The sequence below is a fragment of the Chlorocebus sabaeus genome, chromosome 1, assembly GCF_047675955.1.
Source record: "Chlorocebus sabaeus isolate Y175 chromosome 1, mChlSab1.0.hap1, whole genome shotgun sequence".
In the NCBI taxonomy this organism is placed as follows: domain Eukaryota; kingdom Metazoa; phylum Chordata; class Mammalia; order Primates; family Cercopithecidae; genus Chlorocebus; species Chlorocebus sabaeus.
In genome coordinates this window covers 52,885,558-52,900,329 of record NC_132904.1, presented here as the reverse complement: position 1 = coordinate 52,900,329, position 14,772 = coordinate 52,885,558, and the positions used below count along the sequence as shown (strand labels likewise).

Here is a 14,772-nt window from a genome sequence, read left to right as displayed (position 1 = left end):
CAATAAAAGCTTGTATTTGAGTAATGCTTTAGAAAAGACTTTTACTACATTTGTCACAACAATGTTATGATCACATGGGAAAACTGAGGCTGAGGGAGATTGGATGACCTGCCTACAGCCATTTATTGGAGTAAAGTGACAAAACTGAAATCTAGACATAGGCTTTCCATTTCTAATCAAGTAATTTTTGCATTACACCCTTCTATTAAGAAATTTAGTACCTTGTTGGATAGCATAGACAAGCTTGTTTGCCATAAGCTGGATTATTGACATAGAGAGAGGGGCACTCCTTAAAGCTTAAAAAGTGACATTTTAAACAAATTAAGAGAAATACTGTCTCAAAACTCAAAAGGTAGATAGTCAATAAAGTTCATCACCCTCTTCATATTTTCTTCTAATTTGTACTTGTCACATTTTCTATTAATGAGCCTATATTTTATAGCCAGGAAAACAATCAACATTAATTTATTCAAAAAGTCATCTGAGAAAAATTCAACCCAAGAAAAATTCAACCCAAATCCTATGACATGGGAATGTAAACCAGGAGTATTTTAAGGTCTCATCCTTTACCTTCCATGTAGCTTTAGCAGAAAAACCAGACCTAACATGGAGGGAACCTTAGAGCCAGGGAGGTCCAGTGGCCAGAGGCAGCGAGGCAGCCCTGCCTTATTAACTGAGAGTCCGGTTTCTGCTTTCTGCTACAATATGAAGACCACAGTCAATAGAAGCATTCCAGATGTGTCCTCATGAGTGGCTTATAAAATTAGAGACAAAAGATTAAAATAATAAGCATTAGAGAAAAACAAAGCTCATCAAAGATAATCCTATTACAATACCAAGGGAGCTTAAATTTAAGCCGGGAAGAGGTAAGAGTTTCTGATCCATTTAAATACAGTTCCTGTTACAGCCCAACCACATGATAAATCAGACATCTTAGTATGCCAGTTGTGACATTTTTTTCTAGTGAAAATCTGAAAATTAAATAATATTACTAACAGTTGTTGAGGCAATCATGCTGTATTTGGCACTGTGCTGAAAGCATGATAAATGAATTACCTCACTGAGTTCACATTGCAACACTCAGGTGGGCACTATTATCATCTCCATTTTTCTAGTGAGGAAATGGAGGTACAGAGGCTGGTGTCCCATATAATAAGTAAGCAGAAGAAGTGGGATTGGAACCACCAGTGCTTACACTATTACTGTGTAGAGCTAGAAGTGTATATATTTTAAAAGAATTCCTAGAAGCTTGTTTTTGAGTTTGGCAACCTAAACAAACAAGCACTTAAATAGCTCAGAACATTTTAAGCTATCAGATAATACCTATCAGAAACTCTGTGTCCATGTTTTTTGTCCATTCAGTGTGGTATATTAGCTAAAGTCTAACTGAAAAGGGGTACTTTTTCCTGCATACAGTATAGTAAAAGGTATATGATCTGTTTTATTTATACTCAGAGGTTTCTTTCACATTTTTGTTCCTGTTTTGTTTGTTTTTATGCTTAGGGTTGATGGTGCATGTTGATAAAAGAATTACTCTGGCAGCTTTCAAACAACATTTAGAGCCCTTTGTTGGAGTTTTGTCCTCTCACTTCAAGGTCTTTCGAGTGTATGCCAGCAATCAGGAGTTTGAGAGCGTCCGGCTGAATGAGACACTTTCATCATTTTCTGATGACAATAAGGTTGATTAAAATAATCTTTGAGTAGTTAGAGTCAATTTTAAATGATAGATTCGAGAACAGCTTTTACTACTTCCAAGTAAGGTGAAGTAGATACACTGGAAGAATTTTTTTTTTTAATGATTAATGGTAATTTGGGGGGTTTTTTGTTGTTATTTTTCTTCACTCATCTAACAAACATTTGTGAATTGTTAACTGTGTGTCAGTTACTATTCTAGGTGCTGGGGATTCAGAGGTAAAATATATGCCTTTTCTCAGAGAGCCTATAATCTAGAAAATTTTGGAAAGTTTAAAAATGGGATGAGAATGGGTTCTTTATTCTGTTGAGGCAGCATGTCTAAAAAATGTTTTTAACTTACAGATTACAATTAGACTGGGGAGAGCACTTAAAAAAGGAGAATACAGAGTTAAAGTGTACCAGCTTTTGGTCAATGAACAAGAGGTAAGTAACACATTTAAGAACAATATAAGGTTACTTTTTACAGTTACTAAAAACATACAGTGTAGAGATTTTATTCATAGTCATTTTATTTCTCTGAAGCAAAGGTCAGCAAATTTTTTCTGGGCCTTGTAGTTTAGCAAGCCATACTGCCTCTGCTGCAGTTACTCACTTCTGCTATTTTAGCACAAGGAGCCATAGACAATAATAAACCAATGAGGTGGCTATGTCTCAACATTTTATTTACAAAAGTAGGCAGCAGTGAACTTGGCCTTCAGGCCACTGTTTGTCATCCCTATGCTCTAAAGTATTGCTGCAAATGCTGAAATGAGACAAAATTTTCCTGCTTTTAAAAGGAAAAAATGTTTTTTCTTTGTGCTTGCTTTCTGGAAACAATCATATAATGCTACAGGTGAATAGCAGTTGAAAGTCATTTTAGTATGTAACAAGCATTTATATAGTGTCTACTGTGTGCTTTAGGTGCTTGCAAATATTAACTCATTTAATCCTCATCAGTTAACTAAGATACAAGCAGTATTTCTTATTCTCATTCTATAGATGAAGAAAGTGAAAGTGAGGCACAGAGAAGTATTTCTTGGTCAAAGTCACCGCTTGTAAACGGTGTGGGTTAATGATCTAAACAGGCTGTGTTTTTTAAGGAATAATAAAATATTTTAGTCCCTGTGGTATACTAGCCTTACCACAAATACCCAAAAGAATAAGGCAAAGATCATATTTTCAGAAGGTTATAACATCCTACTATTACAACATTCTGTTATAACATGTTATATCATCCTATTGAACAACTAAACAAATGTGAAAACCATAAATTTATCATAAAATGCCTTTATTCATACGAGATATTTTAACTGGCACCTGTTATTTCTCTTAATGTGACCCATTATAGTCATTTTGACTTACATATTTCATCTGAGTCTGTGGAAACTGTGTCTCTTTTGAGACAATTGGTTAACGTATTTGGAGAATTAGTATACATTTCCCTCATTTTAGTCTATAAACGTGGTTCGTTTTGCTTTCAAAATTATAACTATTTTAAGAAGGAAAATACAAATGTGTTATCCTATTTAACCTTTACAATGACTCAGTGAGGAAGATACTGTTCCCAATTTACAGAACTGAGACAGAGATTTTAAGTAAACTTGCTGAAGATAGCTGAGCTCATAAATAGTGGAGCTAAGGTTTCAAAAAAGGGAGATAGACTCCGAAACTCAGGCCCTTAATTACAAATAAAATGTTTTGTTAATTTTTATTTTAATGTGTTAATATTAATGTATTTAATTAATGTGTAATTCACGCTCTGATTGTTTGTGTTTACATTTCTAGCCATGCAAGTTTCTGCTAGACGCTGTGTTTGCTAAAGGAATGACTGTACGGCAATCAAAAGAGGAATTAATTCCTCAGCTCAGGGAGCAATGTGGTTTAGAGCTCAGTATTGACAGGTAAAGTAAAATTAATGTCATCAGTGATTTGAAGAAAGACTGTGTGGTCAGTTGAAATGAACTGGTATGATTTTCTAAAACTGGGAGAATTAAAATTTCCTGTACTATTCGGAATTTTAGTACGACAGATTAGTTTACAAGGACTAAGCAAGAGTATTAAAATTTTGTTTGGATTTCCTATAGAGGATTCTAAATTTGAATTACTAGGAACATTTCTTTATTTCCCCAAATTTTAACAACTCATTATTTGACTTTTATATTTGAACATAGTTCATTTTTCTTTGGTGTCAGTTTAGTGTCAATCTTTAAATTGAGAGTTTCAAATTATAGTCATTTTAAATGTCTTGTCACGTTTGTAGGTTTCGTCTGAGGAAAAAAACATGGAAGAATCCTGGCACTGTCTTTTTGGATTATCATATTTATGAAGAAGATATTAATATTTCCAGCAACTGGGAGGTTTTCCTTGAAGTTCTTGATGGTATTTTCAATATTTTTGGGGAGAAGTATCAGTTAGAAATACTCTAGAGCTAATAGAAGCCTATAGTTTTTAATCAAATAATGAGTTACGAGGAATCTAATATACATTATAGTGTTTTGTGTTATATTAAGCATAACAATATCCTTATTGTGGATTGATGTGATTCCTACCTACGTCTTATCCCTGGGAGTTTTATTTTCTTCCCCTGTGTCCTTGTGTAACTGCTTAAGTTGTTTGTGAAAGAATAATCGGTGTCTTTCAGCCTTCTCCTATCTTTCTCCTATCAAATGCTGCCATTTGCCTTTTAAGTATTCTTTTTTTGAATGTTGAGAATATTAATTCCCCCTTATGAGGAAATTACAAAGTTAGGTTTTTAATACATTTTAAGAAAACTCTGCTATTATTTTTTTAGCCACGTTTGTTCTTTAGTTTCTTTTTTATTATTATGGCTTATTTTGTATTGAGGACATGGTACTGATAATTTATCAGAGACTCAAGAACAATGACTATTCGTGTCCTAAGCCAGGTGGCTTAAAGAATAGAAGTGTATTGTCTCACAGTCTGAGATCAGGCTGTCAACAGGGTTGGTTCCTTCTGAGTGCTGTGGGGGAGAATCTGTTCCATACTCTCTCCTAGCTTCTGTGGTTTTGGGCTATCATTGGCAACCTTGGCTTGTAGATGCATCACCCCAGTCTCTGCCTTCATCTTCATATGGTGTTCCTTCTGTGGGCTTCTCTGTCTGTATTGTTTTCCCCTTTTTCATAAACCACTAGTCCTATTGGATTAGGGCCCACCCTGAAGACCTTATTTTACCTTGAGTATCACTGTAAAGACCCTATTTCCAAATAAGGTCACATTCGGAGGTAGTAGGGATTAGGATTTCAACATGTCTTTTTGTGGGGGGCACAGTTCAACCCATAATAGTGACCTTGAGGAGGTCCAAGTAGCAGACCTGTTTGTCGCACCTCCCAGTTTTCATTATCAACATTGGTACATTGAAAGTATTGGTTTTTGGAGGAAGGCTCTGGGAGGAAAGTTGGCTTTTAGAAGATCACATCAAGGTAAACAGCTAGTTCTATATTCTTTTTTTGCTGTTGCTTAGGAAAATTTTAATTTTCCTTCTACAGAAAGTAAAATGTCAATTCTGGATATTTTGTTACAAGATTATACTAGTTTTTAGAGGGCGCAATAATATTAACACCTCATGTATTTCAGGCTGCTTCAGGTCTAATTCAACCATAAATTTAAATGGTTGAAATTCTGATTGACAAGTTGGGAGGTAAGGAACAACTAGGATACCATCTACTATGGTGTGTAGGCAAGTGCTCCAGATTGTGATTTATTTGAGTATCTGGAGTCTTAGGGAATAATCACTGTGCCTGGGTAAGTCGGGAAGAGATCATAAATGACAAAGAAGTCACCCTTGTAAGGATTAAATGTACTAGCAGAGATGGATTCATCTGAAAATGGTACTAGATGGTGGGTGCCTGCATCAGTATTATTTCAGTATATTTTCACATCAAGATAGTTGAGTAAGAAATGTCATGTGATTAAATCCAAGATATATTTATTGACCTGTAAATTGCCAGACACTGCTAATCCCTTGTGCTACAAAAATGAGTAAGAACCACTTATTGCCCTCCAGGTACACACAATCTATGGAAGAAACAGAACTGCAAACCTGTCATTCTAAAATAATAGGTACTAAGGGACTGAATCAGTAGAAGTTGTTCTTGTGTACACCAGAGAGAAAAGTGACAATTGAGTTGATGCTTGAAAAGTGACATAATGTAAAAGTGACAATTTTGAAGAATCACTAAATTGGGGATTAAATGGAAAGAGAAGAATTAATAATAGTTTGAGTGAAAAAAGAGGATAGAGTGAAGTCGATTTGATTATGATTTTACATACGGGTAGTAGCCAATAGAGAAACGACGATTGGAGATCCAGAGAAGAGAGTAACTGGTAATGCAGCGTTCAACAGGAGTCAGGTGGGAGTGGAATTAGGAGTACTGGTTGAACAATAGTTTGAAGAAGAGAGGAATTATCTTCTGAGACTGGAGAGAAGAGAGTAAATATTTGATTCTCAAAAACTCCTTGGGATAATTGGGCTTTTTCTTGTGCCCACTTTTTAAGAGTAACACTTGAAGTAAATCTTTTTGTTTAGTCAGGCACTAAGGGAAAAGTCGAATTATGAACCTTCAGAGGAAATAGAATGATGGCCTAATCTTGCATATTCTTAGGGGTAGAGAAGATGAAGTCCATGTCACAGCTTGCAGTTTTGTCAAGACGGTGGAAGCCTTCAGAGATGAAGTTGGATCCCTTCCAGGAGGTTGTATTGGAAAGCAGTAGTGTTGACGAATTGCGAGAGAAGGTAAGTTCATTTTAAACAAAACATGTATCTTATGTTGTGTATATATATATCATAATATTTATAAAATATATAAACAATACATTTTTCCTGTGTTGCCTAAGAGAAAACCTAGGAAGCAGTACCAAACACTGATGCAGCAACCTTTCTTTTCGGTTTCTGTCACACCTTGTGGCACACTCTGGTTGTTTAGGCTCTTGATTCTTTGAAAAATTACTTTGGCTCCTGGCCATTCAGAAGTGGATCCTCATTTTCTGTTGCTTGGACCAATTTTGTCCTAAGAAGTTAGAATTAGTTAGAAGTTACTAGATTGAATTGCTCTATGTCTCAAAAAAACAAATGAAGTAGAATTGTGTAGAGAATCCAGATAAAGGTCTGTTTTGCATTTTAAGATGGAATATCCAAGGATCTCTGGGGAAAGGGTAAATTAGTCAATCCGTGGTACTAGCACAATGAGCATTTTGAAAAAGATTTATTTCCATACTTCATACTAAACACAAAAATAAATTCTAAATATATTAAGTTTATATATTAAAAAAGTAAATGTACTAGGTGAAAATATGTAAAATATTAAATACTAAAAATATTTTCATATTCCTGGAGAAAGATATTTGTAAGCATAATACCAGAAGCCAAAAAAGGAAACTAAAGACCACATACAAACCTATCCTCAGCACAGCCAAAGAAAAAGGTATTTAAAAAGCAACTCATAAACAAAGCTAAAAGACAGTAAACTAGGAGGAAATTATTTCAAACATTTATTAAACATGCTATCCATAATTTATAAGGAGCTACTACCTTAATAAGAAAAAGATGGAACAAATCTAATTTTAAGAAAGACAGCATGAATAGGTAATTTATAGAAAAAGAAATAAAAATTGAAAGAATAACGTTATTTTTCACTTCTTAAATTGGTGAAGATTTAGAAAATCAAAAAATACCTAGAGTTCTCAAGGTTTAGGGGATACAGACAATATATACCTTTGATAAGTGTATAAATTTATGTGACTTTTTTCAAGTTCGGTTGGCATCCTTTGTCAGTATTTCAGATTTGCAATTAAACATCTGGGAATTTGATCTATAGAAGTATTTGCAGGTCAGGTGCCATGGCTTACTCCTGTAATCCCAGCACTTTGGGAGGTCAAGGCAGGCAGAACACTTGAGTTCAGGAGTTCGAAACCAGCCTGGCCAACATGGTGAAACCCTGTGTCTACTAAAAACACAAAAATTAGCCAACTGTGATGGTGCATGCCTGTAATTTTAGCTACTCAGGAGGCTGAAACTGGAGAACTGCTTGGACCCAGGAGGTAGAGGTTGCAGTGAGCCAAGATTGCACCACTGCATTCCAGTCTGGGTGACGGAGTGAGACTCTGTCTCAAGAAAAAATTATTTATTTATTTATTTATTTATTTATTTATTTATTTATTTTTGAGATGGAGTTTCACTCTTGTTGCCCTGGCTGGAATGCAATGGCGCGATCTTGGCTCACTGCAACCTCTGCCTCCTGGGTTCAAGTGATTCTCCTGGCTCAGCCTCTTGAGTAACTGGGACTACAAGCACGTGCCACCACACCCGGCTAATTCTTTGTATTTTTAGTAGAGAGGGAGTTTCACCATGTGCAAGGATATATTCATGGAAGTATACAGTAGAGCTTTGTAACTGGGAAAAACTGAAAACAGTCTCAGTGTCCATCCACAGAAGATAAAATGTATATTGTTCAGTTATTGAAGAGCATGTGGTCACTTTGTATCCTATTATTCTAGGAACAGAATTATTATATAGAGATATTAATCTAATTTTACATGTTTTGGGAACATGTGGGTATAGTTTGTGTACGCATAGGAAAAAGTCTGGAAGGAATATACTAACTTGGTATTTCTGAGACATAGTATTTGCAGGGTGGCCGCTTCCAGCTTTTTCTTCTAATTTTTTTATATCAAACAGTTTTTAAACTGAACTATTTCTATTGGTGGGGTAAAAGGAAAATTTCTAGGCAAGTTTATTTTTTAAGTGAACTCAAATAAAATGTTTTATTTTACAGCTTAGTGAAATCAGTGGGATTCCTTTGGAAGATATTGAATTTGCTAAGGTAAAGCCCTAAGAATGTTTGCATCTGTGTATTGTGCATGATAAACACAGCTAGTGGCATGATTTATTCATTCACTCTTTTTCTTTTTAGGGTAGAGGAACATTTCCCTGTGATATTTCTGTCCTTGATATTCATCAAGATTTAGACTGGAATCCCAAAGTTTCCACCCTGAATGTCTGGCCTCTTTATATCTGTGATGATGGTGCGGTCATATTTTATAGGTAACATTCACAATGTTTTTGTTGCTGTTAGTAATACAGTTTTGGTGTGCATAAATATCTTATTTTCCATAAATATCTTTACTGTTTTTATGATATGGAGCAGCACTAATGAGTAGAAATACAGTGACAGCCAAGCATGATTATAATTTGAAGTTTTCTAGTAGCTACATTAAAAACAATAAAAAGAAACAGGTAAAATTGATTTTTAAAATATTTTAAATCCAGTATGTCCAAAATATGATCATTACAAGACATCAGTATAAAAAATCATTTATAAGATATTTTGCATTTTTGTATTGTACTGAGTCTTAGAAATATTGTATGTCTGTGATACTTCCAGCACATCTCAATATGAGCCAGGCATATTTCACAAGCTCAATAGCCACATGTGGCTAATGGCTGTTGTATTGGACAGCACAGATGTAGAGGAAAAAGAATACTCATTGGAGCCTCACAGATCTGGGTTCAAAACTAGCTTTCTGATTTACCTAGCTCCTCATCTATAAAATTGCAACAGTGATGTCTACCTTGCAGGATTTTATGAGAATTAGAGCTATTGCATGTAAAATAACTGGCACAGTGCCTGTTATAAATAGATGTTCAATAATGATAGCTGTTACTACTGCTAATAACATGGAAATTATTCTCTGCCATTTTTAGAAGTAAGCAGTGCATTCCTGTGATAAACACCTTAGAAATCTGGGACATCCCAATATATAAAATAATATTACTTCACCTGTAACAGATTTCATTATCTTGCTGAGGAGCATCATAGCATTCAACATACATTAATAGAGGTGGCAGGCTCTACTGGCCTAATATGTGATTAATATTTTATATGTAGGGATAAAACAGAAGAATTAATGGAATTGACAGATGAGCAAAGAAATGAACTGATGAAAAAAGAAAGCAGTCGACTCCAGAAGACTGGACATCGTGTAACATACTCACCTCGTAAAGAGAAAGCACTAAAAATATATCTGGATGGAGCACCAAATAAAGATCTGACTCAAGACTGACTCTGATAGTGTAGCATTTTCCCTGGGGGAGTTTTGGTTTTAATTAGATGGTTTACTACCACTGGGTAGTGCCATTTTGGCCGGACATGGTTGGGGTAACCCGGTGACACCAGCACTGATTGGACTGCCCTACACCAATCAGAAGCTCAGTGCCCAATGGGCCACTGTTTTGACTCGGAATCATGTTGTGCACTATAGTCAAATGTACTGTAAAGTGAAAAGGGATGTGCAAAAAAAAAAACAAAAAAAGCAAACCTTCTGTTAGAAAAGGGGACAGGGGAATGAGTAAACTTCTTCTATTGCGGACAAATGTGCACATAGCCGCTAGTAAAACTAGCCTCAAACAGGATGCTCATAGCTTAATAATAAAAGCTGTGCAAAGGCCATGAATGAATGAATTTTCTGTTTATTTCACTGATACACACATTACCTCATTGACAATTCAGAAGTAAATCCAACATGTGTTGACTCTTGGAAAGCAGCAAAAACAGGAGCTGAAGAAAGGAAATTCTTAGAACCAGCCGTAACCCAGTAAGGAATTGTGAAGTTGTGTTTTTATTTTGTTTCATTTTTTGCAGAGTATTAAGAACATTATTCTGGAACATCAAAACGTTTCCCTTAGACCGCTCCCAGCAGGTGGCAGCTCAGATTGCTGCAGTGTTGTAATTATAACTGATTGTACTTAAGTTATGGATGTAGAGAATATGTTTCATTCATTTATTCAGCATGTAAATAAAATTGATCCTGTTGAGTTATCATAATTGCAGTTCAACTATCTCCCATGGTTATTCTTTTCACGTATCATTCATTCTGTACATTTGTGTACATTGAGAAGTATAGCAATCTGTGTAAATGTAATCCTCAGTGAGGTTCCTTCAGTGCTAGGTCCCATAGGATTGTTGTTGCCCTTGTTAATGAGGTTTCTCTGTTCAGCGGCTTCAATTTTTTTCTCTTTGTACATCTAGTTTTGAAGATTTACTTCAAGTTTGAATCTTCTAGAATGCTTGTAAGTCCAGTTTTAATTTTTAGAGTCAATTTGTAGTTACATGTAGTTTAACTTTTGGGAAACGTCTTAACATTGTTTTGAATAAACTTGCTAGTGAGGTCAGGTCATGGTACAGACTGATGCAGTCAACATGATTTCATTGCAGAGTCTATTAGTATCAGCAAGTTTTTGCTTTGCTAAATAAAAGTATTCAATGAACACAATTCTACATAAATTTTGAAATACCATCTAATTTATAAAAATCAGTAAAAAAAGGTTTTGGTAAAATTTTTTCATGCCAGATGCTGTTTACAACAATGAACATGCCAATAAAACATTTGTTCATTCTGTTGTGTTATTTTAGTCATTAAACTTCTGTGGATGAAGAATCTGGGTTAAGAATAGATTTGTCATCTTTAAATATAACATTTTGTAATGTGTATTGGATATCCCATTTCTACGATAAAGGTATATTTACTGTAAAGTTCTCATAAGAGAAATGAAAAGATGTGTTATTATCTAACTTTGGGGAATCCTGTCAGTATTTCAGATCCAATTTTTACCCTTTTTTTCTTATAAGAAAGATAAAATTAGAAAATACTGTCAGCAAATGTGACTCTGCCATTTGAATATAATCACCGAGAATTCCATAATGTCTTAAAAGTCTCCTGGAATCCACAATGAAAAAAAAAATCTTTTCTAGGTATTTTTCTGGCCAATTTTTATTTCAAAGAAGCTATAGCATTTAGCTAAACTTGACTGAAGTAATGTTCTGAGTTTGCATTAGTGGGATTGGTGATGGTCTCGGAAGAAAATTGGAAACACTTGTGATGAATTGTCTTTCAGATCACTTAGATTTTCTGATGTAAGAGGACGGCTATTTGGTTCTAATACAGGCCTGCTTACTTGGGATATAGGATTAGTAAATGGGGTTTCTGCTTTAAAGGACTGACTTGCTATCGCACAGAAGAGGCAGATTTGTAAACAAAATGGGCTTTGGAGTTTGGTCTGATTGGGTTTGGTTTAGTATTCCTGAGCGTAAATGGTAAAATTCTTCTGATACCCACTCTTTAGACTGTGCCTTCTGCTCTGTTCTTTGTTTTATGTTTAACTGCTGCTTATAACTGCAGGTGTATTACAGATACAAATAAGAGTAAAGAAAATATATTTCATTATAGAAAAGAAAACATTAAAAGCTTCTTGCTTTTCAGTGCCTGATAGAGTGAAAACACAATGTTGCACTTTAACAATTTCAATAAAAGCTAATCTGTGTCAGCCTCCCTCTGCTTCAGAGAGTCAGGTGAGCACCCATAACCTAACAGGCAGAGCCCTAGCAATGTGGATCAAGTTCCCTGAGCCCAGGGGCACTGGAGGCTCATGATCTCTTATCTTTTGAGGCTGAGGTAGGTCACATGCAACAAATTGTGACCCTGCTCCCCACAAGTCATGCAAAGGTTTTGAAGAGCTTTTACCATGGGGCAGATGAACTTGTGTCAACCATGCACGAGAACCAAGTACCTGCGTTTCTAAGGCGGGCACTCAAGGTGAGGGGTGAATTCTGGCCAAAGAAACAAAAACTGTGGTCTCAGGACCATGCCGTGTGTAGCTGGTCTGTACAGGACGTGTAAGGAAAGAGCAGTCATGATAGTGATAGATAAAAACTGTGTGTGAAGCAGCCCTCACACTAAAGTGTTTGGTTATCTCTTATAATGTAAGGGAAGGTACTTTAAAATTCTTCCCAGAATTAAAGCGATGAACCCAGGCTCCAGTCAGAAAATAATCCAATGAAATAGGCATTGGTTGCCACAGTTAGTAGTTGTATTGTGATACATCTAGAGGCCAAGAGAGCAGGAGAGAGCTACCAACTTACACTGTGGTTTGAGCATCATAGCATTGCAGTGTTGTTACTAAATCTGGAAGTGATCTGTGAATGTATGGAATACAATAAAATATTTTATTCTGGTTCATTTGCTAGTACTTCCTTTTTGATTGGATACTGTAGTTCTTCCTCTGGATTTTATTTTGTTCAGCGTCAAGGCCCTAATTTTGCAAATGTAGTCTAAACCACAGTACGTGGACTAGAGGATACTCTGAATTAGCAAGTTTTTTGTTTGCTGAATAAAACTATTCCATCTTAATCCTGTGTAATTTTTGAAAAACACCGACATTTTGGTCACTAGTAGTCAAAATCTTATAAGGCCATATGTCCTGAAAGGCAAAACTGTGTGTATGTGTGATTTACCAGGGAGATAGTAGGACAGTTTTTATGAGGGTTTCAAAGGAGTTTGTGGCCCAAATGAATCTTGTGGCCACCTAGGTTTAGTGTACATGAAATCGGAAGATTCTCCTTGATTGTAGTTCCCGTGGGGAAGAGGGAGGCTGTGATCATTTGGTTAGATACAGCATTAATTGTCACAACTTGACTTTCAGAAACAAGAATACTGCACAAACTCAAGCATGCATTGGAGCATGTGTTACTATTTAGGAAAGAGTGCAGCCATCAGTAGGTCAAGCTAGGAAGGCAAAAGAGAGTTGAGAGGAATGCTCTGCCCCTTCCCCAGGACAGCACTGCTCCTTTCCACCTCCTCACCAGCTCACCTGCACAAGAGGAGAATTGATCTCAACTGTGAGTGTCCGCTCACCAGGTCGGAAATTGTTACTGGACCCTAAAACCTTGCCTCACAGGTGGGCACCAAGCTCCCCTTCCCTCTGCTCTCCATGTTTCCCAGCTGCCCTCTCCCTACCTGTTTTCAGCCTCTTTTATACTGCTTAAGTCACCTGCTTGAAGAGTATGATTTATGGAGATAGAAATACCCAATGCTTACATTTTTTTCATAACTGTGCCAATTGTTGTGTCAAATGCAGTTTCCCACTGGGCAGTGGGCTTATCAAGTGCTGAGTGCAATCTTGTAACTTTTAAGTCATTTTGCATTATTAAGACAATCTGATTTTAAAGTTCAGTGGTTTCATTCAAAGCTCCCCTGAACCTCCATAGTGCCTCCGAGATGTGCTGTCCCTGGCAGCTCCTGCACTAGCTTGACTGGTGGTGGAAGAGGCCAGGAAGAGCCGGGGAAAGACATGTGCTTACCACCTCTTGGCAGTGGGGCTGGTGAGGTTGCTGTCCCCTTCTGCCTGGTCACTAGTAACTTTTTTGTAGACATGCAGGTAGATGCCCTGCGGGTCCTATCAGCAAAGAACCCAACTCCTGACAGCATTGGGTGTCCCTTATGAAATTTGACTGCGTCTTTTGTGAACCTTCTGCTGGCAGACACTGCTCCGCAGTGCATACCACTATCCCATGCTGCACTAGTCCCTACCAAGTCTTCAACCCTCAATTTGATCTTCCATAAGTGTCTCAAAGCTCCCCTCAGAGGTTTCAGCCAAGGGAATAAAATCTAATCTCTCCTTCCTCAACGGAGTGTCAGGGAGGGGAAGAATCTGTTTTCCAAACACCACAGTCTCCCAAAAGAGGATTTCATCCTCCCTTGGTCATCTTTATGCAGGGCAATTGTGCTGCTGCTGCTGAAGTGGCCATTTTCAGCAAACCCTGTGTGCAGGGGCCTAGCTCCGTGGCTGTTTGCCCTGATTTTAGAAACCAAGCATAGCTATCAAAAAGTAATCTCCAAATAGTTGAATTGCATTTCTTATCTGGTGAGGATGCGCAGACCACAGGAATACCTAATGCCTTTTTTCTCATCCTGTCCTCATCCCTCACACTACAGCAGGCCCCTCCCTTCCCTCTTCAACCTCATCCTCCCCACAGGCCCAGAGAACCAGTTGGGCTTTATTCTCCTGCAGGCTATGGCTCATCATGCAAATAGCTCCAGTGTCAGAAATGCTTTTGGCTTCAGATAACAGAAAAGCTAACACCAGTTTTATCAATAATAATATCGGTGGTTTACTTAAGGTGTCCAGAGATGGTGGAGACCAGGATTGTATTTCCTCTTCGATGTCGAGGACTCAGACTCTTTTTGTGGTAGGGCCATGTCCTAAACCCTGTATCCTGTGATTATTTACCTGACAGGGCAAAAGAG

General features: G+C 36.8%; 1 protein-coding gene across 4 annotated transcripts in view; it reads left to right on the top strand.

The window, feature by feature from the left end:
- Nucleotides 1-11,086, top strand: part of USP47 (ubiquitin specific peptidase 47) — a 117,995-nt gene extending 106,909 nt beyond the window's left edge. For all 4 annotated transcript variants that reach the window (XM_008006650.3, XM_037999713.2, XM_008006661.3 and 1 more), the window contains 8 exons: nt 1,504-1,679; nt 2,038-2,118; nt 3,460-3,575; nt 3,935-4,053; nt 6,297-6,427; nt 8,466-8,513; nt 8,604-8,734; nt 9,579-11,086. In XM_008006650.3, coding sequence (XP_008004841.1) covers nt 1,504-1,679; nt 2,038-2,118; nt 3,460-3,575; nt 3,935-4,053; nt 6,297-6,427; nt 8,466-8,513; nt 8,604-8,734; nt 9,579-9,753 — 977 coding nt within the window. In that variant the 3' untranslated portion in view covers nt 9,754-11,086. The remainder of the gene's footprint in view (nt 1-1,503; nt 1,680-2,037; nt 2,119-3,459; nt 3,576-3,934; nt 4,054-6,296; nt 6,428-8,465; nt 8,514-8,603; nt 8,735-9,578) is intronic.
- The last annotated feature ends 3,686 nt before the right edge of the window (nt 11,087-14,772 follow it).